Source organism: Acanthaster planci, linkage group LG11 (assembly GCF_054643075.1).
Source record: "Acanthaster planci isolate LZ-2023a linkage group LG11, COTS_SCS, whole genome shotgun sequence".
Classification (NCBI taxonomy): Eukaryota; Metazoa; Echinodermata; class Asteroidea; order Valvatida; family Acanthasteridae; genus Acanthaster; species Acanthaster planci.
In genome coordinates this window covers 16,016,964-16,044,499 of record NC_141787.1, presented here as the reverse complement: position 1 = coordinate 16,044,499, position 27,536 = coordinate 16,016,964, and the positions used below count along the sequence as shown (strand labels likewise).

Here is a 27,536-nt window from a genome sequence, read left to right as displayed (position 1 = left end):
TCCAAGGGCGACACAGAAACCCTAAGCACTGATTGTGTTATCCTGTACACGTAAATCAAATGATGGACTACAATTACTAATATCTGCAAAGGCAGAATCTGTCAAAATGGCAAGTTTGCTCCTGGGTAATTCCAGAAATTAGAGGTCCAAAAGTGCGACATTTTTGTGTCCCTGTTACATCCGACCCTTGTTATTTGACATGGAAATATCACCGGAATTGATTTCAAACTATTACTATTTGTTTGGAAGGTACATGTAATTTGCATGAATTCATCACTCTTGGAAATTAGAAAAATTTATTCTGAACTTACAAAATCATATGTCAGATGTGACAGGGACATAAAATAAGATGGACCCCTAATTTCTGGAATTACTAGTATCCTCCTGCTAATGTAAAAATACCGCATTCACGTCACGCGGGTCATGGATGAAAATACAGTGACTTAAAAATGTAATAGCGTGCCAACATGGAGAATATCTTATCTTGCATCTTATCATACATATCTTATGTACCAGTACATGGAGCATATCTTATCTAATATGTTACATGTAGTGCTGGTGTGATACAAACACACAACCCCTAACAACCTTGGAAGAACTTTCTATTGTCCCCAGCACACCACAAATAGACTGCCTTCTTTTTCCTCGGACAAAGAAATCTCCAAGAGTTTACCTACTGGAATTGTTAGTCCCTACCATTAACAATTATGACATGACAACATGTGGGGCAAGGCCTTTCAAAATATATGTATATGCATATGGGGAAAAGCTTTACTTTGTATCCTAGGAAAAAAAAAAAACAACACCCCAACAAACAAAAAACAAACAAACAAACAAACAACCCCAACACCCCAACAAACAAACAATAAAAAAACCTTGCTGCTGGAAAAATTGTAATGATTTCATTATTTTCTACGATATGCAGAGCCCACGTTGTCATTGTACATTCAAGTATTCAAGTATACGAGCCACAACGCACCCTCCGTTCTAGTTCAACATTGCTGCTCAGTACACCTGTCACTCGCACTAAGACTTATGGATATCATTCATTCAAGTATGCATCACCATCACTGTGGAACTCTCTCCTACACCATATCAGAACTGTCAAAAATGAAAACGAATTTAAATCACTACTTAAAACTCACCTGTTTCATTAATTGCTTTATTTCATAATATTACTGTGAAGCGCATCGAGATGTGCTATGTGATGCGCTATATAAGAATTGTGTTATTATTATTATTACATAAAGAAATGAATGACATGTACACTGCACATGTAGCGATACTTACCTCATTGTTTGGTCTCTCAAGTCTCACCCATTTTAAGAGTACCAGAACTGTTCCAGTACCACAGTCTGCAGTGAATGGTGAGCTCCATTTACATCAAGACAAGTGATTACGGGTAGAAGAGACAAACAAGAAGAAAGGCAAAGTGGAATAGTGTACTGGCTGGTTTCAGTACTCACCCAAGATAACGCTGGCAAGGGTGGTCATCAGTAAGCTGAAAGTTGCCATTTGGTGAAGAACAGCCATTCCTGAGACTGGATGCATTCGGTGCATGTAGTTCACGATCATAGATAAGATTCTCGCATCAGCACACTGCTATCTCAAATAAAGCTTGCTGGGATCACAACCTGTGGAGAGTCCTTCAGCGATGCAAATCCCTCACTCAGTTTTTTTTTTTCCTACTCCTCAGAGTTACCATGGTTACCATATATGCCGGCTTCTGCTGTCCTAGCTTTCTGACTGGCAGAAATCATCCACAGGGCACCTGGGACCACATTCTCCCCACAGAGGGCCAGATTAAGTAGGAGCGAACATGCAGTTGGTGTCAAGCCTTCTTGAGGTAGAGCTATACCAGAGCCAAGTGGAGTCTATGCATTTTCAGCTGGTCTCATCTACATGTACAAGCATATACAATATGCAGCACATCCAGACAAAACTACCTGTGTACAAATTATATAAACAAACGGGGTAATTTCTGGCTGAATTACAATGTATAATGACTCACGAGGTGACTCGACAAGACTTTTTTGCACGTTAAAAGTCTGTCAACTTGCAGCTTGCAGGGAATTACATGTACATGTTACATTACACTTCGAAAAGTATAAAAAAAAATAAAATAACCGAATAATGGAATTCAAAATAAGTTTCTTTTTTTTCTTAGTTTGTTTGTGTGTGAATACTTCATTGTCTATGCTGTAAATCCACCTTGGAACAACAAAAACAAACATGTATATGGACTGCTCCTATGCATATTATCTAACAGTATCAGAAAGTGCAACTTATGCACACTACACCTTTAAAGATCTAAAATCAAAAACAGAAACATAAAAATTCCAACACTCTCTGACCTCCATTGGTTTACCAAACCACAAGACATAGGCACTGCCTGCATCAGGAACTAAGGAAGGCTGACTTGTATGCATGTTGACATTACTCACTGAGGTGGTACTATCCTTCCACAGTCTGAGCCAGCTGTGCTATTTCCATCTTGAATACATTCATCTTTACCCCCCTTCATTTGCAGTTTGCAAAACTGAGGCTCTCACACAAAGATGGACAAAAAAATGTTTATTAACGAGTCAAATGTAAGTACACAAACTTGAGCAAAGAAATGGAGCTGATACATGTATCTGGTTTTTATCATGTTGAGAGCGTTTTGGGTGGCCTTAATATTGTTTAATATAGATAGGCAAAAATACTACTGAAATGTGGAATTTTACATTTTCTTCAAGCACCCGAGGTAATCTAAAGATTAGTCAACCAACTGAAATTGCCACTTCAAAATCACCACTTTGAAAAAGAAACCACTATTTTTCCTTTTTAAACTGGAACTACATATCTTTATCCTATTTCCATGACATTTCTAACCCTATCCTGTATAACAAATTTTGACAGCTACTCAAAGAATAGAGAACATTGTGTAAGGAAAATATTCAATGTCATATTGTCACAATGCACACAAGGATGAATGCGAGCCAACAGGGACCATGCCTCCCCCCAACAAAAAACACAATGGGGTTTTTATGTTTTAAATCAAACAGAGTGAACATATTAAGTGTCTTCATGGAGGGTTTTTTGTACGGACTGAGCCATTTTGTTCAGGAAATTGTTTCTGAGCAGCTGCTTAATTGTGACCGGTTGGATCAGTTAATGCAAAAGTGCACCTGCTTACAAGGTTTGGTCCCCCCCCAAACAAAATTGGGGTCTGGATCCGGCCTCATGTACATGTATATTGTTAATATCAAGAAAAATATACGGTGAGTGTATCTACTTATGTAAATGTAGGTTCTACATATTTACAACTGGGTTTTAGGTTTAAACAAAGACACTATAGGACCTTTTGCTGACATAATTAGCCAAAAGCTGCAAAAGTTTATCAACTTACAAGAATACCCGTATGACAGAGCCGGTCGCAGTTGTGTAATTGTCATTCCTAAGGAGTGAAGCACAATTTAATTTGCCAAAAAAAAGGCCATCCAGAAATAGCCTACTTTTCTCCCACACAACAATTCCCGAAGAGCCATCCATTAGTTGAATAAGAGTTGTGGAAAACAAGAGAATCCAGCTTGGCAAATACTGAAATTGTCTAAGATAAAGTGGTTTATACACGAGAATTGTGGTGGCTGGACATAGAACTCTCATTAATAAACCACAGAGGAATAGGAGCCCCAACGTTCCTTTATGGCTCTAATTGTTTCCTCACATTTTTTACACCTTAAAAAATTTGAAAAACTGAGTAAAACAAAAATGTAGGATTGGCATCCAAAATTAGGGGTAGCAAAATTGATTTGAAATGACCCACATCAAACGTTAATGTCAGATTTCATGGATATCAACCACATGTAAATATATGTACCAATAAGACAAAAGTGAACAGTGCCCCTCATTACGCGACGTCATACAATTGAGGTAGAAATACCAATGATCAATACCCTTGGTTTCCAAGTTTTTGATTGGCTGAAGACAGCTACATGTACCGTGATGTATAATATGACATCATCTCCGATTATCAATATACCAAATCCTTTATACCGGCTTAAAATTTGTTGCCTCTGTGCTGCATTATTGGCAATTTTCTTGGCGCTTACACACAGTTTTTTATGGTTTAATTGTCAAATAGCTACATGTTAGTGCTTTGCCTTTCTTCAATTACTGTGTGCGACTTGCATTGTCTTTTTTTTTAGCAAATGCTAAATTTTTTGGATAATGCTGAATATCTACGTTGCAACTAGAATTTCACTTTAGCGGGGCAAGCTTTTGTACCGTGGCAGAGTGAGAAAACCGAGATCATCAGGTGTGTTTTCAAAAAGTGCCTGATACATAGCATATCATCACGCCCAAAGAAACATCGTAATCATTTCCGTCTCATATAGGGATGTTATTATTGTACCCTTGAGAATGTGTGAATGACCATATTGAAACATGACATATATGTTCTGTACTTTCCTTTCATACTGATCCTGACCTTTCTACATACTGGAGAAAACGACAAGAATGTTTGTGCACTAACTAACGATCACCTGGCTGAGCTTCATGCACATGTTATGGATAAGGTCAACAGTCCAACAGGCTAATTGCTAATTCATGTTTCCACCAAATGTTCACTGGGCATGCCTTACAACACAATCAACAAAATGCCACATGGTCGATGGGTAATGCTTGGTCATGTGACCAGTTAGGCTTAATCCTTAATCTTCTCTTGAAACAGAAGTAGACCAATGCATGAACAAAAAAAATGAGCTTCAACAAATATGCAAGGGCAGATCATGGAGGAAGGACACAAACTTCCTCCATGGGCAGATGCACAACTAAATATTTAGAGCCAAACTTATCTTTTTGGGGGGATTGAAGGGGATAGGGGTACAAATTTGGGAATTTTTCATGCAACCTTTCCATGACTTTTTTTTTTTTACATTTGAGGGGTGAGACTAGGCCTAGGCCTACACGTACATTTCGGGGCTTTTCACAAAATTAAGATGCAGACAGTCACTGCATATGGAAGGGAAACGAAACAGGCAAAAAATCTCTTTTTTTCTAACTAGGCCTAGGGCCTATTTTTACTTAGCCTATTTCTTCAGGCTTAGGCCTATTTAATTTTTAAGGCTCTGTTTCCTGGTTTTGGGGGAGGGATAAGCCCAGTTGCCCCTCCCCCCATCCGCCTCTGCAGAATGTCCAACTAGCCTAAGTCAACACAACAGCGTGCAACCTACACAACTAGATACACGCTGCTGGGCGTTCGGTATGTCACACTGACTGCTGACCATCATGACCATGAACTGTCCAAAGAGACAACCTCGGAAAAAAAAAATACAGAAGCAACGTTAATCTCACCATGCTCACCTCATCCACTCCTGAGCTAAAAGCGATACGTTGACCTACTTTCACCGGCACACATGCACACCACTTCACCACCAGAGTGTCCAGAGGTTAACGTTTGTCAAGTCAGAGGTGGACCTGTTAGTTTTGCCCTGCTAGAAAACGCCGAAGTCGGTTGGTCAAATCGGCACGGCAATTCGACAATTCCCCCGTCAGCGAGCACGCTCGTGTGCATGAACTCTATGGCCGTTCGTATTTTGTATGTGCACAAAAACGAAAACGGGTACAGAACAGTGACCCGATATGTATGACGTCACTCGCTGACCATGCTACGACCCCGAAATATTCTTAAAGGAGCGTGTCAGTGCAGTACGTGTTCGAAATTTTGCAAATTTGCATCGCCAACTTTATTTAATTTTAAAATTAGAATAAATATCTCCTTTTAATTTTCTTTTTCAAATGTTGATGGCAAAAATAGTTTTGTTTTTTTTCTTGTTTACTTGTTAATGCTTTAGTGCGTTCTGAAATTAATTGTTAATGTATAGATATACAAAAACTGATCAAAGCCATGTACTAATTATATTTCCTTCTGCTCAGTTGTAAAGAATATTTTTCCAATAACTGTTACTGAAACAAATCATATAAATAATTTTTGTTACGCTGTTTATGTTATTATTTTTTTTCAGAATATCCCTCTTTTCATTCCAAGACAAAATGTGATCTCTTAATTAATGGTGGTAATTGAGAATCAGCGAAGGGCTAAACTCCTTCGCCGATATCTTTTTATCTGTACACATTTAGAATTCATTCCGTGCAATTTTCATTTGAAATCAACTGTTTTTCTCTTTTGTTTGTTTTTTTTTACTCCCTGGATTTGACCTGAGTCTCAGTAGAGGGCGACATTTAGCTACATGTTCATGTACTGTACATGAAGGCAAGTCGGTTTTGTTTGAAAAAAAACTACGAGAAGAGAGCGCCCTCAGAGCACTGCCTTCGTTTCGTCCGGAAGGAAGTTGCACTTTTCTTAGCGCAGCATTCTCTCCTCTTATCGATATAGAACGATAGAAAACTGGTTTGATTTGGACCTTGGTGTTACTTTAAATTCATTGAAGGCAAACAAACTCAAATTTATTTCAAGGGGGAGTCAGCAGAGGGCGTTATTTCAAGTTACAAGTAGCACTAAAAGCCTTGCAGGGGGCAAAACCGCAAAGTATTCGGACTACAACGCTCATTTCACGTAGGCCTAAAGGGTAAAGCTCCGAGACTTTTGAAATGTATGCAAGTGTTTTTCCCTTCCTTTAATTCTCAGACCTTGCACAGCTTAAAGAGTTTGCAATTTTGGGAGGATGATAAATGACAATACCAAAAAAGAAAAGAAAAAAGTCATCCCTTTTTATTCACCACTTTCACGAGTGCCCCGTAAATACCCTCTTTAAACTTCCCCTCTAGTTAAAATGGCAATTTGTGGATGCTTCGTATCATTTTAATTTTTTTTAATGAAACTTTTCTTGGATCCTACCCCCAGTGTATGGTTTGCACACTCGTAATTTCCGTAAATGTGGATGGCCACTAAAAAAATAAACACCCCTATCCAAACCATCCACAAATCACAGGCTTCCCCTAATAAAAACGTCCCGACATCTTTCACTCACCTCTTCCCCCTCAGCCCTGTCGCAAACTTTTTTGGGGGGGGGATACAACAGCAATGCAATGACTTTCGAAGTGGGAGGGGTGTTACATAACCATCAGGTATAAGCCAATAATATGCCTATCCTTTAAGCCTCACCCCATTATAGGACCTGCCAAATGTGCACCAGGGGCGGGAGGAATTGCAACTTCCATTGAAAGTGGCAGGGTACCAGCTAGGGGTATATCACAAGAATAGGTAATTTTGATGCTTCTGATTTTTGCCCATGGGGGGAGGTGCTTCTCACAAGGGGGCTTGTAAAATTTTGCCATAATATGACACAGAAAAGAGAGATTGGTGTCACCAGTTTTTTATTCTACATGTTATTTATACAACGTACACATTAAACCAGAATTTAGTATACTTCCATTCCACATTAACATGTTGCTTCAGTTAAAAACTAGGCATTTCTAAAAATCACCTTAATGCACATGGCCTCCGATATTTTGGTCAAGATATGCATTTTGAGGGCAATAAAAAACTACAGCTGTTCTGTCTTGTTGGCCAGAGCGTGCTTTTATCAAAATCCTGTCTCACACCAGATTGTTTCTGAACGATAATACATAAATAGGGTCAAATTTCTTGCCCATCATAATAAAAGATTTGTGCTTCCACTAAGGTGCAAAGACTGTTCAAACCTCAAATGCTGAAATGTAAACAAACATCAGAATTCAGAATTTATATGAAATATAACAGTATCATCAGGTGCCAAATCCAGAGCATAATTCTGCCTCTAGTAATGCTGATCCCAGTAACTTATAAGCAAAGCATTGGCGATGGCGCGTACAAGCAACATCTCTTTATTTTAGGCCATCTGCTCTATCAGTAGGCACAAAATCTACAGAAATATTTGTGCAGCCTCTGGGTAACACAGTTTGTACTGTCCTCTTCAAACTTGCACATGGTCACACTTATAATACAGAGACACGATGCTGCAATTGGAAATGACTTGGGTCACTAGTTCAAAGCGAGACTGCCTCTCTCTGACACAGGTTTATAACTGGTGAATTGTGAACAGGTTTACGCGCTACACACAGAGGGTTCTATGAAACCTGCCTACCAGGTGAGGTACAACTTGGAGTCACGTAGTGCTAACATGCACATCCTACTTCTGTTGATATACAATGGGTACTGTTGCAAACATTCTTTCCAATCCAAGATGGTGCATTTTGAACTAAAAACTTGCTCTGTTTACAAAGCTCCAATGTCCGGATATGCATTTACAAACAATAAAATCATAGTATTAAAAAATCACTTGTAAAGATTTCACTAATAAAAGGAAAGATCTGTCAGCTGAATAAATTCAATTTTGATTTTGAGAATACACTTTTACATTTAAACCTCAATATCTACAAATCGGAAACTTTTACAAAAATGAAATCCTGTAATATAAATATATCTTTGAGTGAATATACAGCCATGTGATTACAAATGACCAATCAGATTTGCAAAGAGAAACAAATATATACATATTACCAAACCAATAATAACTCACCAAAGGTAGAATGCTTGTAAAAAAATCGGGAATAAATAAAAGTCATTAATGAAAGTTTGTGTCAGTGAAAGAAAGAAAAAAATAATGATATGAGGAATTTGTCCAGCCTTTTACGTTACATGCTTCTATTGAGCTGGTTTGATTTGTTCATGATAAATACAATTCTTTGTTTCCTAAATATCAAGAGGATGAATGTACAAATGCATTGCATTTTTTAACAAACGAGAACTGATAATTTGCACCGAAACACACAAACAAAACAAAAAACCCAAAACAAATATCATAATTATTTAACGGTAATGAACAGAACTGATCAACTGATGAGTTAGTATTTTTTGTGACATTTTCAGTGCTCTGCTACAAATATTGACAGCTATTTTTCACACTTATTTCTCAAAATAATGAAATGGTATCCCTTCCACATTTATAGCAAAAATTTGAAAGCTTAAAATGTTGCATATTCAATCATTAATTAGTAGACGGGTTGCATATTATGTATATGTTGGTCTGGTAAGAGTTAAGATTCCTAACAGACGATCTGATTTAAGACAATTTGATTTTTTCTGAAGGACAGTATGGAAAATTGTCTTCTGTCCAAATTTAGAGGCCTCCCTAATTTTTCTTCTTTTTCTTCAACATGTTTCCATTAATTCTGTCATCTTTCCTACTGAGAGCCAATTTACATTGATTTCAAGCGAGCAGTATCTCTACTTCTGTCTAATTCTTCTGGGGGAGTATTAAGTTCCTTTTTCTCTAATTTTTTTTTTTACATGCAGACTATTTAGGCACTTGCATTTACAACATGATCATCTAATTTTATTGCTTTTAATTTGCAATCTAGGAATTTTATATCAGATAGAATGGGTCTTCTCAAGTGAAAGTTTGATATGCTAGAAAACAATATGGCCAGATAATAATGAGAGAACCATGCCAAGAATTAGAAAACGAGACTGACATCACATGATTTCTTGCACATGCACATTCTCAATGGTGACTAAGGAGGCAATGAAGGACCTTCAGTGCCATTGTGCCCTGCAGCCAATGAGATGCTACAAATTTGTACGCATTGGGATGAAAAAATTAGTTGCGTACACCAGTGTTATTGAGTCCATTACTTCACCGCAAGTCCATCACAAGTCACTCAGTCGAAAGTCAAGTCACAAGCTATTCAAATGAACTGCAATAAAAGTATCCCTTTTCCTTGCCCACGCTGTTTGCTCCTGACTGGTCTGTGAAAGGACTTGCAAATTGGATTTGTGAACGGGCTTGTGGCAGCTTGATGGCAACACAGATGCACACCCCTCCGTGGAATACACCGTGCATGATTTAAACAATTTCTTACAATACCAAAATTACAAAGGTCTGATTGAAAGACACATTCTCCATGCTGAGTTCAGATCAACATCTGAAAGTTTGGTCTCACTCCTGATGAATGTGATCATTACATAATGTTTCATCACGTTCATGCACACATACTGTCTGTTCTGCATTGGACTGGGGGGTGTTCAAGTCGCATTAAAATAAGAGGAAACTTTCCCAACAATGTCGACGATCCTGTTCATGGAAGTACTACTTTTGCAAATTCGTAAAAATTTAAGGAAATTGTAAATCATTTGCATCCTCATTTAAAGGGAAACCTGCTGTTTGCAACCAAACAGTCCTTTTTGGGGGGTGATAAAATATCACGTCTCTGACAACTCAGTTGGCGCAGTTTCTCTGTAGTCGGCAACGAGTTGTGTGATTGTAAAAACCCTCAGAGAATGTAAGTATAACATGTGCATCAGAGAGAAACCACTAGTACACTAGCTGTGCAGGTGACGTCCAAAACCTCAGCAGTCAGACTTGAATCAAGACTAGACAAAATGCCCAATCAGGTCAACTCTTTTGACCTTGATCATTAAGCAGTTAAGAGTGAGACTCTGAAACTATGAACTATTAGCAGTTTGACTGTAAGTACAGGAATCAACAATAAACCTCAATTCAAATTAAGTTACCAATTAAATTGTGCTGGTACTGTCCCGTAAAACGCCCTCATGTCTATGGATCATGATACTACGGGTAGCATTAGTCAATCAGATATCTGCAGTTTTCTAAAAATGGAAGAAAACTATCCAGTGTTAAGAAGAGTTAAAAATAGTTCATTTGAAATTAAGTAGAAATGCATTGCATTTTATCGGTACGACACATAAATTAATGCTCAATAGTGAACATTGCTAAAAAAGAACTTGAACGCAACATGACTGTGATAAAAAATGTCTAAATGCAGAATATTCCAGAAAAGGTTTGGCAGGAATGTGTGTGTGAGAAGCAAGTCCCAAGGGGTGTTTAATACCACAATTACACTGTAAAAAAAACGTCAAGGCTGCCATTGGGAAACCTGTATCCACCTGCTACCACGAAAAAAAATAATCATATATTTCAAGGTATTTATTCTCACTAACGTTAATCACAACTATGTACACACCTGACTCGGCAAATTCACACACACACACACACCTAAATTAAAATAAAATTGATTTGCAACTATCTTTCGTGGGTATTTCTTCATCATTCGAAGACATCTGCGTATAGAATATACTATGCAGACACATGTATGCACATGCGAGCACAGTGTACACTGGTTAAAAAAAAAAAGAAAAAAAAAAGACGACCATTTTTCGTGTAGGTATTTCTATAAATCCTCGACGTAATAATTAACAAACAAAACAGCTGTTGGAAAACTGTTGGATTACCGGTAATTTTGACTCTGTAAGGATCGATCCGAAGATATGGTTCTCCAAGTCATTCATTATAAACATCAATATTAACATTGAAGTGAAAATGCTGGAACCTTAAAGCTATGAAGAACTGGGTAAGTTAGGGGAGCTCCTTTTTGTTGTTCAAGGTAATACATGTATATACACCAGGTGGGGGTGGCAATCTGCATAATTTCAATCTTTGACCACTAAAAAGAAAGGCCTTCTACCAAGACAGGTGCCATCCCCAGGGTTAGCAGAAGGGATCCATCGACAAGCTCAGATCATCTTAGTTTGGTCCTCCGAGCTCATGTTCATTTATACCCTTTCACTTCAGAACAGAAGGGCAGCTGAGCTCGATCCGGCTGATGAGAAGTAGTCGCCCGTGTCATCGTAGGTGATGGCGATGTCGTCAGGGTCTGGTTCCTCAGCAGGCGAGGGCGCTGTTTCCTCCTGGGGCTTGGCTACTTCCTGCTGCTGCTGCTGTTGTTGTTGGCGGATGGACATTGGGGTAAAGTTCTGTAGATCCTTAGGGGTGTAGCTCTGCAGACCTGACACAATGAATAAAAATGTACCAGTTGCTGTAACACATGAGTGGGTAACGTCACAGAAGCATTGCTGAAACTTCTAAAGTGAAAGGAATGTAGTGCACGGGACGAATTTGAAAGAGTGGTGAAATGTGCTTCAGATGGGTACAACTTTAAAGCTGCACGTATGTGAGCATTAGGATTTCCTGCCTGTTATGAATTTGCTGTGTGAAGATGGGATGAAAAAGAGAGGGTCCAGAAATGCTGGAAAACAAAGGTTTGGTTAAGTTTTTACTCTACACAGCTGATTAATAACTTATTGATAAATGATATCTCTATTGTGAAGGAAAGCACTGGGAAGAGGCTTTGAAAATTCCACTCCAACAACCATCACATTGTACATGTAAATTAAAAAAAAATCAGGGTTTGTGTCATATAGATGACAAAAGGCTTTGCAGGAAATCGATTTAACATGCTCAGTATGATGTAGGTGCTACGTCAAGGCATGCACTTAGACATAGTGAATGAAACACTGAGTCTGAACACCTGCAAGCTGTCCAATTTGAGGGGGAAAGTTGAATATCCCATGTGCTTTGAGAAAAAAATCCTTATCAAATTACACCATTGGGTTATTGAATTACTGCATTTAACAACAAAGACATGTAAATACACGATTCCAATGCTAAAGAAATTACAATGAAGCATGGACTTCTAAGCTATAAGCCATGACAAAATTACGGCCATCTTAATCTTATAACTACAGTACCCTGTAGGTGTGCGAAAAGTGTCTGTCTCATCTTTCTCCACAGTCTCAGATTTTTTTCTAAATAAGAAACTTAATTCCAAGTGGCAGATGTTACATTGATAACCAACCAACAACTGATAAAGACCTGATGTCAGGTACAGCCTTGGGCTACAATAACATTGGCTTCAAAATTCATTGGCAACTGCACAAACGTATGTGTACATTATGCATTCTCTGATTGGTTTCAAACCTTACGGATGCACCATCACATTAAAATGAGCTGTCATAGGGTTTGTACAGCATTCTTTCTTTCTTGATAGCGACTGACACCACAATAAAAGATACATGTAGACTGCTCGCTTGGGAGCACTGGACTGAGGGCACATTAAATCAACTTGGGGTTTATCTTCCTTGCTGACATGTGCCCTGACAAATTTTGAGTAAATTTTCATTTGTTGAAAAATGCTTCTTTTTGAAATGCAGTTGACAAGTAATATCGTGCTGTTCAATCCAAACTCATGAAATATCAATGCAAAGACAGTGCTTGTAATGTGTCCTGACGTGACACACCATAAAACCATTTAAATGTAATTTGTCATTTTACTAGGTTTCCTTCGGTAGATGGCATGAGAAAATAAATTGTAAAGTGTGAACTTGCGTCACACCACTCAAGTTGTTGGATGAAAAACAACTACTCTTTGACTTGGTTGTCCAACTTTCTGCACAAAGTACTTTAATCAGTTGCTTCATGCAATCTCGCCATACAAAAATCACAAAAGGTTTCCTCTGTCCATTCGGGCAGAGAGCAAGGGATACGCGCTGGCTGTCTGCAATGACGTCAACGGCATGTCTTCGGATATCAAGAATGGTTCAAGTGTCTTACCTTCATGCGCCAAGACGTTATCAATGCTGCTCTGTGAAGCCGGAGAGGATTCAATGCCATCTTCCTCGTCTTCCTCATCCCTTGCCTCTTGGCGGGGCAGGTTACCTACGCGCGGGTTACCGTTCAGACCTCGTTCCTTCCGCAGGTACTCATTCAGGAGTGATTCTTCTGATTGGTACTCATAGGTTTCACTCAGGCTGGACTCGTTAAAGGAGATTTTCATCTGTGCAGAGAGATACACAGAAATACATGAATTCTGAACATTTTAGAGAACTGTTACATTTTGTGAACATCATGGTCAAGTTGGAATAACAAACCATTTTCTTTTTTCAAGATGTATTTTTGCGTTGGGGAGATGTTAATTTATATAACAGGTTTTGCCCTTACCCAACGTACATATTAATAAACACGGTATGCTCAGTGCTTGTCCAAGAGCTTGCTTGTGTTTATTAATATACACGTTGGGTAAGGGCAAAACCCATTATATAAAAAAAAATTTTCTGAGAAGAAAATTACATAAACGGCAGTGGCACATACACGTACATGTATGCGATGTCAAAAACTATTGTTCCAGTTGAACAAACAAAGATATACAGTGAAATAACTACCCATAATCATCCTGTAAATTTACAAATGAAGCTTGAACAATGCACCTCAATTCATAAATGTTCATCAATTAATCTCAACTTGCAAACCAAGGATGGTAATAGATCTTTGCATACAAGTCTATCAGAAATTAAAATTCGTGCACATGTAGTGCCTAAATTATTTTTCTGATTAGGCTACAAAACAGAATTTTTACAGACAGAACTCAAAAATGGATGTCTTATTTTTTTTGGAAATAGAACAGGGTGTTACAATTATTTTGTAAATTATGCTTCTGCTTTTACTTAACAAACAAAATGAAATCTTTATATTGACAAATATACAATTTCATTATTACCATGCACTGGGGAATTATGTTTCATTGTAGAATTCCAAAAGGTCCACCCAAATCAATATTTTAGTCACACATTGATATACCGCAGTCCATGTCACAGCATATGTTGCTAAACTTGATCAATGAAGTTCCGATTTGAAACGGCTGGCTATTTGAATAGCTGTGATTCTTGCCTGTCCATGTACATGTCCACGTACCACATGGCACACCAGACAGGTGCAACAACGCCTTCTGGCATCCGCGCAAACCAATTTGGGATTTGTCATAATTTAGAGAACAAACCATTTTCATGTCTTTCACGCTTCCAATTTTCTATGATGCCACAGGTTTGTTACTCATGGCACATTTTTTGTTTGCATATGTATGAGTATGCAAATGAACATGTACACGACTGAATCAAATATGAATTTAAACATTCTTGTCTCTCTTCCTTAATTTTACTACTTGAGAACTCCAAACATGAGTTCATCTTCACGATCTGCAAAACCAAAATTAACAGAATACAGAAACCATATTTGTACATCATCTGGGGAAAAAGCAGAGAAAAAAAACCCACAAAATTTGAATTAAAAAAAAACTTGCAGTAACATCTGTACAGTTTCTTCACTGCTCCATGGCTTTCCAGAATCTGTAACTTGGTAAATACTGGACCCATACAACCGATTCTTGCCCTTTGTGGCCAACACAGACAAGCAGGCCCAGTTTACTAGTATTCCACCTGCATTCCCTGACTATCTCATCCATTACTGGGTATAACTATCACATGATTGAGTGTGAAAACCTAACCCAACCAAGGACAGTGTGGTAGCAAAGCTGATTAGGATTTAATGAAAACTGCCCCAGGGTAATGATCTCCAGAGACAACTACAGTGGTTGGCAGTCCAAAGGAAACAGTAAATCAAAAGGTGCAAATCAAAATGCCAAAATTCTCTCAGAAACTGCCTGGACAAATGTGAATTCACTGTGGACCCTGACTTGCTTTGAAAATCAAGAGTCTGGTTGAATTTGTGACCCACTCTGTGAAAATGAGTCTTAAATCGCCAGAGCTACTTTTTGAGTTTTCATTTGTATTGGAAAGATCAAATTGAGGTTTTTGTTTTGATGAATCACTCAATTTGGCATCCTGATGAAAGTGGATACTCCATGGTGAAAAACGCTTTGAGTTCCCATTGATTTACACAGTGCAAAATTATTCTGAAGGACTTTTTACTCAAAAGTGGCTCTGGTGACTTGTGACTCATTTTCACAGAGTGGGTCACATTTATGGTTTGCATGCACAGGAACTACTGTACAAGGAACAGTGTTTTTGTTTTCAAATTGTTCTAAACAAATTGAAATTTCAACATACCGGTAGATGTACATGTACATATGGTACATTCACAAGTACGTATTTTGGCACTGCCCAGATACAAGTACACGTGAAGCTGATTTTTTTTTTTTTTAAAAACCACCTATCACGTGAAACTAATTTGCAGGTGATGTGAATGTAGAGGTTCATACACAAATAGTGGTAAAAATTTACCAGTCCACAAATACACACCATTTACATTCTACTGTATTTTAGCCTAGCCAGGAGCATGCTAATGTCAGTTCATGTGCATGGTATTCCAAGCATGACTGCTTGATACTGTCTATTTTCCCCCAAGGACAACACAGATGAAACTTTACAGCATGGAGCACAAAGATGCATGTACATGGCAATGACTGTGTCCAGGTATACACCCTTGCTTAAATTATGTAGGAAACCAGGACGTGGAGGATTTGAGAAAAGGAGAGTTCTAATACACTGAAGCAGCTGTCCTGAGTCCTGTGGTTGAGGAAATCAATCAGCTTTTATTCCTCTCAATTTTGTCCCCTGATCAGTTTCAATTACTTCCTGTATTTACCCAACCAGGAAAATAATAGAGTGAGTACACTGACCACACACCTACATGTCCTACATACTTAATAGGAATGAAGGTCTGCTGTTGAAGTTAGTGTTGTCTCAGTATACAAAATTATGCGCGGGTAACTACACACACTGATAACTGTAGATTCAGCAAAGATCAGTGAAACTTGATTTTGTCCGACCATTTTCTAAATTTAATTTTGATAACAGTGTGTCAACCCTCTCCATTAAAAATAATTTACAAAATCGGAAGAAAAAAGAAGTGTCAAAATAGTACCCCCCCAGTAGCACTGCCCCCCAAAAGAAAACATGTATACACGTACAGTACCATATCTCAGTACCAGGTCATTTTTTTATGTATTTTGTGGGAATCACAGATTTGTAAGAACACTGACCAACAATCCCGCAAAGCCATCAAATATTTGAAATATGTGGATGTTTAGCCTTTGTGCAACTCAAACACGCATACACTTGTCAGAGATGAACTTTGATTGTGCAAGACTGGTGACCTTACTTAACAACTACTGAATGGGGTACCAGGTGGTTTTTATTCAACCAGCAAAGGAAAGGAAGGGAGATGTGTGATTTCAAATTATGTTCTGTCCAGGAATGAATTGTCATCGAGACTGCTGGGCAAACTACCCTGGTACATGGGCATTATTGTACAAGTTTAATTTGGTGTTTGCTGAAGGCCACACCCAGGATTACACATTCACGGAGCGGAATGTGAAGTACATGTACATGTATACCGGTATGCAGCATGCATTTAATACACTTTGGGGCCCTCGCTGCAACAATCAATCCAACACACCCAGCAACTGCTGTGATAGAAAAACCTCTGTACACTGTACAAAATTTTCCCCTTACAGTATGGATGACTGAATAAAATGAACGCTCGGTGTACGGTATGCAAATGGGTTGTGTAGGCCTGCCTTTAAGGGGGTAGGATAATCCTTCCGTGTATAAATGCACACGTACATTACATACATGTGTACCTGTAGAACTTCAAATGCTGACTTTTTCAATACGTGATATCTGCAGATATGTATGGATTATAATCTGGTGAGGAAAATGGGACTGATATCATTTCCAATTCCCACAAAACAGCTTCATGTAGACGTACTTTTGGAAATACACCATCTACAAGTACACTGTAGGCCTACTGATTTGGAAGTATTTCCAAAATTCATGTACAGTTAACAGGTCCTCAATTATTCCTAGTTATCATGCTTTTTGGTAACCACTGAACAGGGTACCAGTAGTCTTCATGTGCACAGAATAATGTACAGTACTGCATCTGTGTCCCGTATACCACAAGGCTGAACAAACCAAAAAATCCTGATACCCATTACCTAACATTTGACTAAATTCTTTCACTGGTTAATTGTTAATGGCACGAAGTATATTTCTGTGGGTCTTATCTTGTATGATTTGCATTCACAGGTTTCATAAGCAATGGACACGAAAGCAGCAGGGAATCTTTGCAGCTATGAAGCTGTTTTGAAACCTTTTCGATTTTTGTGTCGATGAAAAACACTGTGAGCATACACAAGACATATGGAACACCCAAACTGTGAAATCAATCATAGAATTCCTCCTTGTTACCCACTTGGTGTCAGATGACGGAGGACGAGTACACTCTCTTGAGACTTCTTTTTTCATTTTAGCAGTTGATACATTAATGCGGTGTGCTTGGTTGCGTCATTAATAAATTGCAATTTCAACGAATTTGCAGGAAAAAAAGGCCACTGGCAGCTTTTTCGGGTTAAAAAATCAAACATTAGTTGGCCATATGTTTGGATTTGAATGTTCATATAACGTACATGAACACATCACATTCAGTGTACATGTACACGTAAAATGATATCTTACTATAAAAAATCAAGTTTTAGATCTTATCAGATCTACGAGGCCTACCTGTAGAAAGTTTTGGGATGAGCGCTTTGATGGATAATAGTCTTGCTTTGGACTATGACCCTGGAAGTCACTAAAGCGAGCCAATAATTGGCTGAAGATAGTGCAGCTTTGAGGAGCACTTTCATCCAACATTGACCAGTCGGGTCTTTAAGCTGGTACCCTTTAAAAAATTGAGGGTGATTTCTCCTTCTGTCCAGTCTTGAAATTCTGCTTTTATTTCAAATTTGGAAGAAAAGAAATGTTTGTTGCACTTGCCATATTTACACATAAAGTGCATTGCTTGTTTGCCATCCATATTAACGATGCAAAAGGCTGTTGAAAAGGGTTAATGTACAGTACAGTGAACCTACTTGGTACATGGAAGAAGAAGTGCCCAAGAAATTTTGACAAAAAATCAGTGAGACTATAATCTCTTCTGCCAATATGGGCTTATCATCTAATAAAGTTTGTCGACAGACTACTAAGGGTGGGTCTGTTAATAGATTTTTCCCAAATGTTCAAACGGAACCATCCCTTTTAGAGGTTTGATGTTTTGACTGACGCAATCTAGTGTTCATTTTTATTGTAAATGGTGCATGAAAAGTGTACTCGGATTCTTGGAACACTTTTCCCTTTCGGCATCCAGGTATTTTTGAGAAAAAAGTGGATTCTAAAACAATAGGCCTACACAGTGCTTTTTTAAAATGCCCCAACATCAATCTACATATTGTTTACATTGGTTGGACCATGTGCATTGTTGAAAGTATTTTGCATATGAAAACATCAAGGTACACTGTAGGTGGCAGCGGCCTCTGTAAAGTGTTGGATAAACGTTAAAAAAATATGGGAAAGTTTTCTAAACATTTTTCAAACGAAACGTAAATTCCCACCATTACAAAACTACATGAACAAGTACATGCAAATGGCATTGGCCACAGTTCTACAAGCTACTCTGCCTATCCCGGTTCATTTGTATCTTATGAACCATGCCTCACTACGGAGAGATGGGACAGATCCAAGCTGTTTCAGAGTGCACTGAAAAACTTCAATTTCTTGCTTCTCAAAACCTAGCTCCTGAGAAAAACCTCAATTTCATGGCCAAGAAAATGTGATTTACTGGTAGACGCAGCACTGTCAGTCACTGAACTCAATCTGTGTCATAGCCTAGGCCTGTCATATTGCCTTGAACTGTTTGGATGTTTAAAAATGATAAATATTGGACATTTTAAGAAGTCATAAATACAGGTCTGACACAAATTCTGACAGAGTTGAGTAGACTCAGACATGAATCCATGTCCCAGTCACGAAGTCTGCAATCATGCAAAGGCAATGCCCAAATAAACAAATGGATTACATTAATTTAACAAAACAGGTCTTTTCTGAAAAGTATGAAACCAAGGAATCCTGATTACTTATTAAAATATTTGTGAATAATAAATGTCTTGCCCTTTAGGCAGTTACCCATGTTATACATTACTGCACATCATGCATGAATTATTCAAGAACACATGGTACACGTTAGCGGGATTGCATGCTTGAATTACATGTAGTAAAGCATATTGTGCATGATGCAATTTGCTCTCATTTCTGTCCTGCAATACAAGAAAAAAATAAACAGGGTTGAGATTGACCAAACGATAATGATAATAGCTGAAAACAGCCGAAAAAAAAGGCATAAAGAAGCTGAACTGTGAAAATCTCCTATACTTTTGTACACAGCCAGTGAGGAAAAAAAGCTGAAATCCAAAAAAAGCTGAAATCAACTGAAAAGCTGACCCCAGAATAAATGCTATCTACCTGTACATCTACATACGTGTACATGCAATGGCATTATCCACAAGAACAAGGAAGTTTACAGGTTTAGCATGTGATAATCGATCAAATTTTGCCCCAATGAAAGCAAAGTCCACAGATATATAAATGTATAAGAACTGTTTTCAATAAGACTGCAACCTGTTGGGCATTTAATCTACATGTAGTAAAGCAGTATTGTTTTTTAAAAGACCATCTCACAGCTGTGGGGTGGGTGGGTGTTTTGGCACCCTATCCTCCCAAAATGCAGATTAAATTAAGGGAAGAAAATGCTGAAGGTGGAGGACTGTGTCCCCCTTTACCTTTCAGGATTTCACATGCAGCCATTGATTGAGGCATGCCATGAGAAACAGGTACATGCACATGTACCTTGAAGATCAAAAGTTAATACAAGGTAGCTGTATCATATCTAACAAGTCAACCACGGAAATGTCTGATGCATGCATGTATGTACCCATGAAATGCACATGGTTGTGTACGGCTGCTTACACACTATACAGGCACCTTGTATTCTTGTATGCACTTGAAGTCTGCATAACCAACTGACCATTTTACGTCATTCCCAAGGCTGTCTGAGAGGTAGCCAAGTCATAGCCTCCCTCTCCGTTCCTCTATGGATCAATGCAGATCTAATTAAAGGTTTATAATGATTTGGGAATCGAGAAGTAGTCCAAGTACGAGGTGAGAGACATCTGCAGAAGGCCAGTGCGTGTATAAACTGTGCACCATTAGACACTGAACTAGGATTTTTCAAGTGGTGAACACGGGTATTACATGTACCGATGTTTATGGCAATCTGCTAAGATTACAGACATCCATACTGGCATACGTGTTTGCCAGAGTTGGCCTTACAAAATAAACTATAAAATTATGAGCATCGCGCAAGGCGAATAGGTTGTTTTCTTGACATTAAGAATTAAGCACCAAGAGTTTGCTTGTCGGAGTGCTTCAAATGTGTACTCTACACTGTATGGTACGCACAGAATGGTACATGTATGCTGTACGGTAACGTATCGGTACTGTACGACGGATGTTGAACACCCCAACCCCACCACTTGGGTACATACATGTACATGTATCCTTGCAAAGTCATGCCTATTTTGTTTTCAAAGCCACATTTAATTTTTGTTAATCTCTTCATAAGGATGAGCTGCTGACCCATCAGGATGTAGGAAGAAAACTCCAATGCAAGAACTAAAAAGACAATTTGCATGGCATGTCTGAGCGGGTTTTGAAGCACCACAGGAGGCGGAGTCAAACTCTTCTTGTGAGGTACCGGTATAGTGTACGTTGTGAGCATTACAACTAAACTGCTTCATCAAACAGGCTCTGTAGTGTTGTCAGTTTAAACCTGAAACTGATACCGTCAGACATGATCAACTGCGCATTAATGTACTTCAACCCTTCTTTGGTTTTACAGCGCAAATGTGCACGACTGCCCACAGTCACTGGTGAGCATGTAGTTTCTATATGGAACTCAAACATGCACAGGTTCAGTGTGTACACAGTAGGTTGTCAGCACAAAATGACCCAGGGTCTTTTGTGCAGTCCTCTTCGCTGCATTTGGTTTACTGCACAATTACGCACATGAAACAGTGAAGCACAGTTAGTTGTTGGGCAGCACAAAAGTGCAATCTGATATTCCTGTGAGGGACAGTTGGTGCTGTGCTTCTTGGAGGTGTTTACCAAATGACCCAAAGAGTGACTTCAGCATAGGAGGGATAATTATTTAAGTAAATCGCAAAATGGTTCCGTGTCACAGAACAAAAATGTACAGTGTACAGTACATACTCAATGAATGTTAATGATTACTCACTGAACTTAAAGTGAAAGCTGTAGTACGCATTATTAAACTTTCGATTGCAGTTACAATGTTCTTCAGAGGATCCCCTTACATGCAAAATGAATTTTGCTTGCTGAAAGTTTTGAGTACACTTTAGTACACATCAAATATCTATATAAAATACACGTAAATCCTTTGGAATTTCCCCACAATACATCCAAACTCTACCAGTCAGACTAAGGATAAGGAAGTTTGAAATCTGCTCATTCTCACGGAATCCAGCAAATTGAATAATCTCAACATGCCAATACAATGAACGATACGTTCAAGACTGACCCCAAAATTCACAATGCACATACACAAGTACATGTGCCGGCACATGTATACATGGAAAATATTTAAACAGATGAACATCTAATTCTTCAATGGACAGCAAAGCTGGACCCTAGTTTCCAATTCCAGCCAAATATTACAACACATCTGTAATCATCTGGCTACCACTGATCAGACTGGACATGACAGATACAAATGCCCCTTGAATTTGATGAATACAAACTACCCTAACCCTCCTACTGTCCTGATACTATGGGATTTCCTCCTCATCAAAACAAATCCCAACAACCTCCTTAACAAGGTCACTTGTCAATCCATTGGAATCTCCATAACAAGGCATTTCACTTCAATCAGACCACAGGGACACCCTCCCACATGCGTGACTCACTGCAATCCACGCCAACACCCATAAAAAATATGGCTGGCATGAAGGTCTGGGCAGAAATCAATTACAAGGTAAAAACAACCTGTTCAACTACGTGTAACTGTTGTCCTCTTTGTATCGAGACATTTCAATTGTGATTTCAATGAAAATGCTCTGTGTTTCATTGAAATGAATCCCAAGACCTTGACCTCCTCACAGAAGATGACAAAGGTCTGATTTGCTTTCTGTGATAACAATCTGAATTTTGATTCTGAATAAAAGTTCCTGATGTACATGTACTTGTAGGGGCCAGTTTCAAGGCATTTTGTAAAAAAAAAAAATCCCGAGAAAATCCATCCAAATAACATAGTAGACAGGTAGGCTCTTCTGTGAAGCATCAACAGTTGTTGAAAAATATAGAATTTTGTGATAACTTGAAGGCATCATTTCATACAGCAAGTAAACTTTTGAAAAAATGGCCATTTCTATAGTTGTTACAAGCATAAATTGTTTAATTAAGTTCCAAACAACAAAAAAGTCATTTGAAATTCTTTTCAGTACAGTACAGTGCAGACAGCAACATGTCTGCTGAACAGTGAATTAGTAAAGAAGGGCTTATCTGTGATAGACTTTGGTCAGGCTCATGAAACAAGGTTCTAAAAGCCAGCCAACTCACACATTGCCCTAAAAACATGAGTCACACAAAGAATTACAGAAAAACGGAAACATTAACTTTTGCTGTAACCACCAAAAACAGTCAAAAATTGCTTCCACTTGATTTCCCCCAGTACACAGACACATATGGGAAATTTGACTGATTTTGACTGATATGACAACTGTGTCAAGAATGTGTCTTTGCCTGGGAGGGTTTTAATGTGCAAGTTGGTCAAGTCTATACAGCAGTTGAATTCAAATGGTACATATGCAGTAAGCCGATTTCAGGGGGATTTATCTTTCTATTAACAGACTGGGTAATGTGTAAAAAGTGATAAAAACTGATATAAAGTGGCATGTGAACACTAAATGTTAATTGATTAGAAGTTACGGCATGTTCTTCCTAAAATGGACCAAAATGCAAATCCGGATGTCATTTTTCAGAACTTCTAAAAGAGTGACTATGATCATATAAAATTCAAATCAGCACCTTCAGATTTTTAAAAATGATTATTTGGGGATAATTAGGCATAATGTGTACATAGAGTTGAATTCATTTAAAGTTTTACGTCGAAGTGTTTACACCAGAGGACTTGATTTCAAAACTCACCTCGACAAGAGAGAGAATTCAGTATATTTTTCGACTGATGTATTTTAAAGCACCTTAGAAATAACTTTTTAAAAATATAAGCCACAAAAAAAGAGCACGAAATTGACGGAAAATGATGAGAAAAGTTTGACTGTCTTCATTCTCTTACCGTTTATAATCACTCTCACTATACCAGCATACATGTATCTGCCAGGTCTCATACCTTTCAACCATTGAAAATTATCTTAAAATTTGGCTGTATCAAAAATTTATAATGAGTACAATATGTTTGTTGCGAACGTCATATTTGACAGAATTTTGATGACGTTCGAAAAATTTGACAAAAATGCATGATGTTTGAGAATGCCGAAAACGCTGTCACACGTAGTGCTTGAAAATTTCAGGCCTGATGTTCATTTTGCCACTTATTTTGAAAGTTAAATTAAAATTAACAACTCTGAGCATTAGATTTTCGTCATGAATCCTATTTTATGTATCGGACGTCATTTTTGTTGAAAGTCATTCAGAATGACCAATTTCTTTCAAGAAACCTTGGTCCGAAGAGAAAAATCGCGGAGCGTCACCATTCTGTGGAGGGGCTCATGAATATCAAATGAAAAAGAGGGTGCACTATCTGGGTTGATGTCAAAGGTCAAACGGGCTAAGATGCAGCGAGACGTTTCTCTAACGGCTCCATGGCATATCACGGAAGCCACAAAACTGCCATGATTGGTATATTGGACTGTGGTTTACGGAAATGTACATGTACAGTACTTGAAGAAAATGTGATCGGTCCAGTTGTAAAAGGATGATGGTTTGTTGTGTTGTCCATTGATTTGGATTTTACTCGCTGTTTTTTTGCTGTTGATTTTTTTGACACTAATGACAGAAATTCACAGAATGGAATGAAATTCGCGACTGCCGAATTCTGGACCCGATTAATTGTGAGACATATTTTTAATTCGTGATTACGGTTTTAATATGTGTAAATATTACCACCTTCACCACATATAAATCTGTGTAAAATAACCACAGGGATTATCACTCCTCGGTACATTTTATTGGCTAGGATTTCAACAGGTTGAATTCACATCCGTCAAAAATGCTGACTTCAACAGGTTGTTCACGTCCGTCAAAAACGATGACGTTTGAGACTTTAATTCAGTTAAGTTGAAAGATGGACGCGGTCATCATTGTTCCAGATATCAGCCATGACTTCCCTCATTACATCAGACATTGGGAATTAATCCACTGCTGTTCACTTCAGGAAAAATGAACTCCCAAAGTTGAACATTATCTAATGGTCCATATTTTGAGGAACCTGCCTTATGCAAGGAGTTTTCTTATGCACACAACCAAGAGTTATTTAGTCCAAGTTACTGATTCAACCCACACCTCAAATACAAAATGGGTTCTCAGATCTTTTTGTGATTAATACAGGTATGTGGAATTAAAGTCACTCAGAAATTCCCCAAGATTGCCTAATTATTCATTTTACACAAAAGTACAAAAGCTAGAATCTTGGAAAATTAGAACTGAAGATTTACACTTTTATGAAAGAAAACTTTGCAAAGGCCAATGATAAAAAATTGGGAGAAGTTAGTGGCTTTTAACTCACCTTTTTGTCTTCGTTTTTATGGGATGTTGAAGACTTCAGGGCCGATGGTTTTCCAGTGGGGGTGTTATACCCTATCCACTCCACTTCCAATTTCTTCTTGATTTTCTTGGGGGGTGCTTTTGTCTCAACACTCCCGTTGGTCAAGTTCTGAGAAGCATCTTCTTTAATTGGGGAAAGGACCATGTCGTCAATGTTGGTCCGTGGAATGTCCTCCACGGTTGATGTTTTGGAAGTGGCCTTGAGTTGGACTGTGGGAGCCTTGATCTCAGATGCTTCTGGCTTGGTAGATTTTGGCTGACGAAAGTTTTCCGGGTATGGGATTGTGTCAACATACCCGGACTCTTTCTTTGGCTGCCGGAAATTTTCTGGGTAGGGGATAGAGTCAACGTATGGGGGGTCTTCTTTTGGTTTTGATGATGGTGTTTTGTTGTCGTGCGTTTTTAGTTTTGACCCGAACATGTTTGATGACACAAGGCCCTTTGGTATACTGTCAGTGTCCTTGGATTCACTGTCCCTGGCTGATCGTAGTGAATTCTTTGAGCTGCTTGCCCGTGCCTCTTGTCGGGCGGCACGGACACGCGCATTGTGTTCGCTTAGTTGGACATCACTGGTGCCATCACCTGAAAGACTGATCAGTGCACTAGCAGACATTCTACTTGTGCCCTTTTTTCGGCGCAAGGACGACTGTCCATCGCCGAGGATTGCAGTCTTGGGTTGGTCAGGCAATGATACCTCATTGGTCATCGTGACGTTTTTGGAAGATTCCACGGGTTTATTGCTTTTCTGTAAGTCTTTACTAAGAGGTTTCATTGCACTACTAGTTGAACTTGAAGTGGATGAGGTAACTGCTTTTGTTGGTGCTATGTCTTTCTTAGTACTCGCACTGGAGTCTGAAGCTGTTGGGGCCTTTGGAGCTTGACGTTTGGTGGTGCGATTGGTACTTGATATCTGTGCAATGCCAGCTTCAGTGATAGTGAGTGAGTTTGTTTCAGATGGTTTGCTGAGAGCACTTCCTGTGACACCAGTTTTCTGGGCTTGTGGTTGTGTGGAAGGCATTTTATCAGATGTGACGGAGCTTGTCATGGAGACTTTTGACGATGATGCTGGAGCCAGCTTCCTTGACGAGTCGGGTGTGAAATTAAAGTGAACTTTGTGGGGCTGATCATCAAAGAGTTTATGCCTGTCAAGAGCTGTAGGACTCCGTGGTGACAGCAATGGAGAAGTACTCTCTGATTCACTTGCTTTACGTGACACAACTCTTAAATCTTCAATGGATGCAGCACGACCAAATTTGTTCCTTAAATCACTGACACTATTTTTTCTGGGCCTGCGTTCAGGCAAGTCTTCCTCGACTGCTTTTAAATCTACATTCTGTTCTCTAGCAGCACGGTGTGGGCTTGCTGACCGCGATCGCTGTCGTATGTTATTGTCTGGTTGCTTTTTGACCACAATCATGGAATCTGTGGTTTTATTTTCTACAATTTTGGAAGTACTCTCTTTTTCTTTAATGTCAAGTTTTAATAACGGTGAAGCTCTCCTTCGTCGTGCGCCGCCATCAAGCTTCAAGAAAGGATTCTCTGAAACAGAAGCAACATGTTCTTCGTCCACGCCCTCTCGCCCTGTGACAGGTGTCATCTTGGCTCCATCTGGCTCGTCTCCCCCTACATGATTAGTCAAATGACTTTCCTTCTGTGAACTCACCACATGGTTCTCTTGAGGCTGCGCATTCATGGCGCTCTTCTTCACACTTATCCTACTGTCACTCACCGTCCTGTTCGTTGTCACCTTCGAGGCCTGGTCAGTATTACTTTTACGAGATTCCTTTTGAACTTCTTCACCACCAGCTGTAGAGTCTGAATCGGAGGACAACTTGCTGACTGTCTTGGTTCCCCCTGAGATGATGATGACATTTTGTGGAACCATCCCCATTCGCTTCCACGGAGGCAGCGCTTCCAGGCGGCGCTGTTCCTCCTCCAACAACTTCCGTCTTTCCTCCTCCTTTTTCTTCTCCAGTTTCTGCTGGAGAGCGATCTTCCACTGCGGTATGACCGCCCCACTCATGTCGACAGGCCCTTGTGCACACCGACTAGATGAGAAAACAGCGTGTCAGCTTCTGGTTCTTGACGAAAAATAATGAAAAGTTGCTCACACTCGCGACATTTTTCTCAGTACATTACACACCGCCGGCGTCGCCATTCAAATGAATGTTTTCGTTCGTCGTATCATATCGTGTGCAGTCTACGTACACAGCGCGGCCGGCACGGG

General features: G+C 39.0%; 2 protein-coding genes across 3 annotated transcripts in view; both read right to left on the bottom strand.

Annotated features, from left to right (window-relative positions):
• The window catches only part of tgfbr3 (transforming growth factor beta receptor 3), a 42,464-nt gene extending 36,842 nt beyond the window's left edge, over positions 1–5,622 (bottom strand). Inside the window, exons 1-2 of one of the 2 annotated variants that reach the window (XM_087143445.1) lie at positions 5,338–5,622; positions 1,467–1,946 (exon numbers count right to left, since the gene is read on the bottom strand). In XM_087143445.1, coding sequence (XP_086999571.1) covers positions 1,467–1,575 — 109 coding nt within the window. In that variant the 5' untranslated portion in view covers positions 1,576–1,946; positions 5,338–5,622. The remainder of the gene's footprint in view (positions 1–1,466; positions 1,947–5,337) is intronic. The other variant, XM_022229427.2, reaches the window with a different exon arrangement.
• Positions 5,623–7,303: 1,681 nt separating this feature from the next.
• Positions 7,304–27,536, bottom strand: LOC110976317 (uncharacterized). The gene is made up of 3 exons (XM_022229489.2): positions 25,272–27,536; positions 13,395–13,617; positions 7,304–11,790 (listed from the first exon to the last, which is right to left on the bottom strand). The coding sequence occupies exons 1-3, from the start codon at positions 27,330–27,332 to the stop codon at positions 11,573–11,575; spliced, it is 2,502 nt and encodes an 833-aa protein (XP_022085181.2). The 5' UTR covers positions 27,333–27,536; the 3' UTR covers positions 7,304–11,572.

Coding starts and splice junctions, on each gene's coding strand:
- LOC110976317 (XM_022229489.2), bottom strand. CDS start 27,332: ATGAGTGGGGCGGTCATACCGCAGTGGAAGATCGCTCTCCAGCAGAAA. Junction 13,618..25,271: donor ATAAAAACGAAGACAAAAAG/GTGAGTTAAAAG, acceptor CTCTCTGCACAG/ATGAAAATCTCCTTTAACGA. Junction 11,791..13,394: donor TAACGTCTTGGCGCATGAAG/GTAAGACACTTG, acceptor TCATTGTGTCAG/GTCTGCAGAGCTACACCCCT.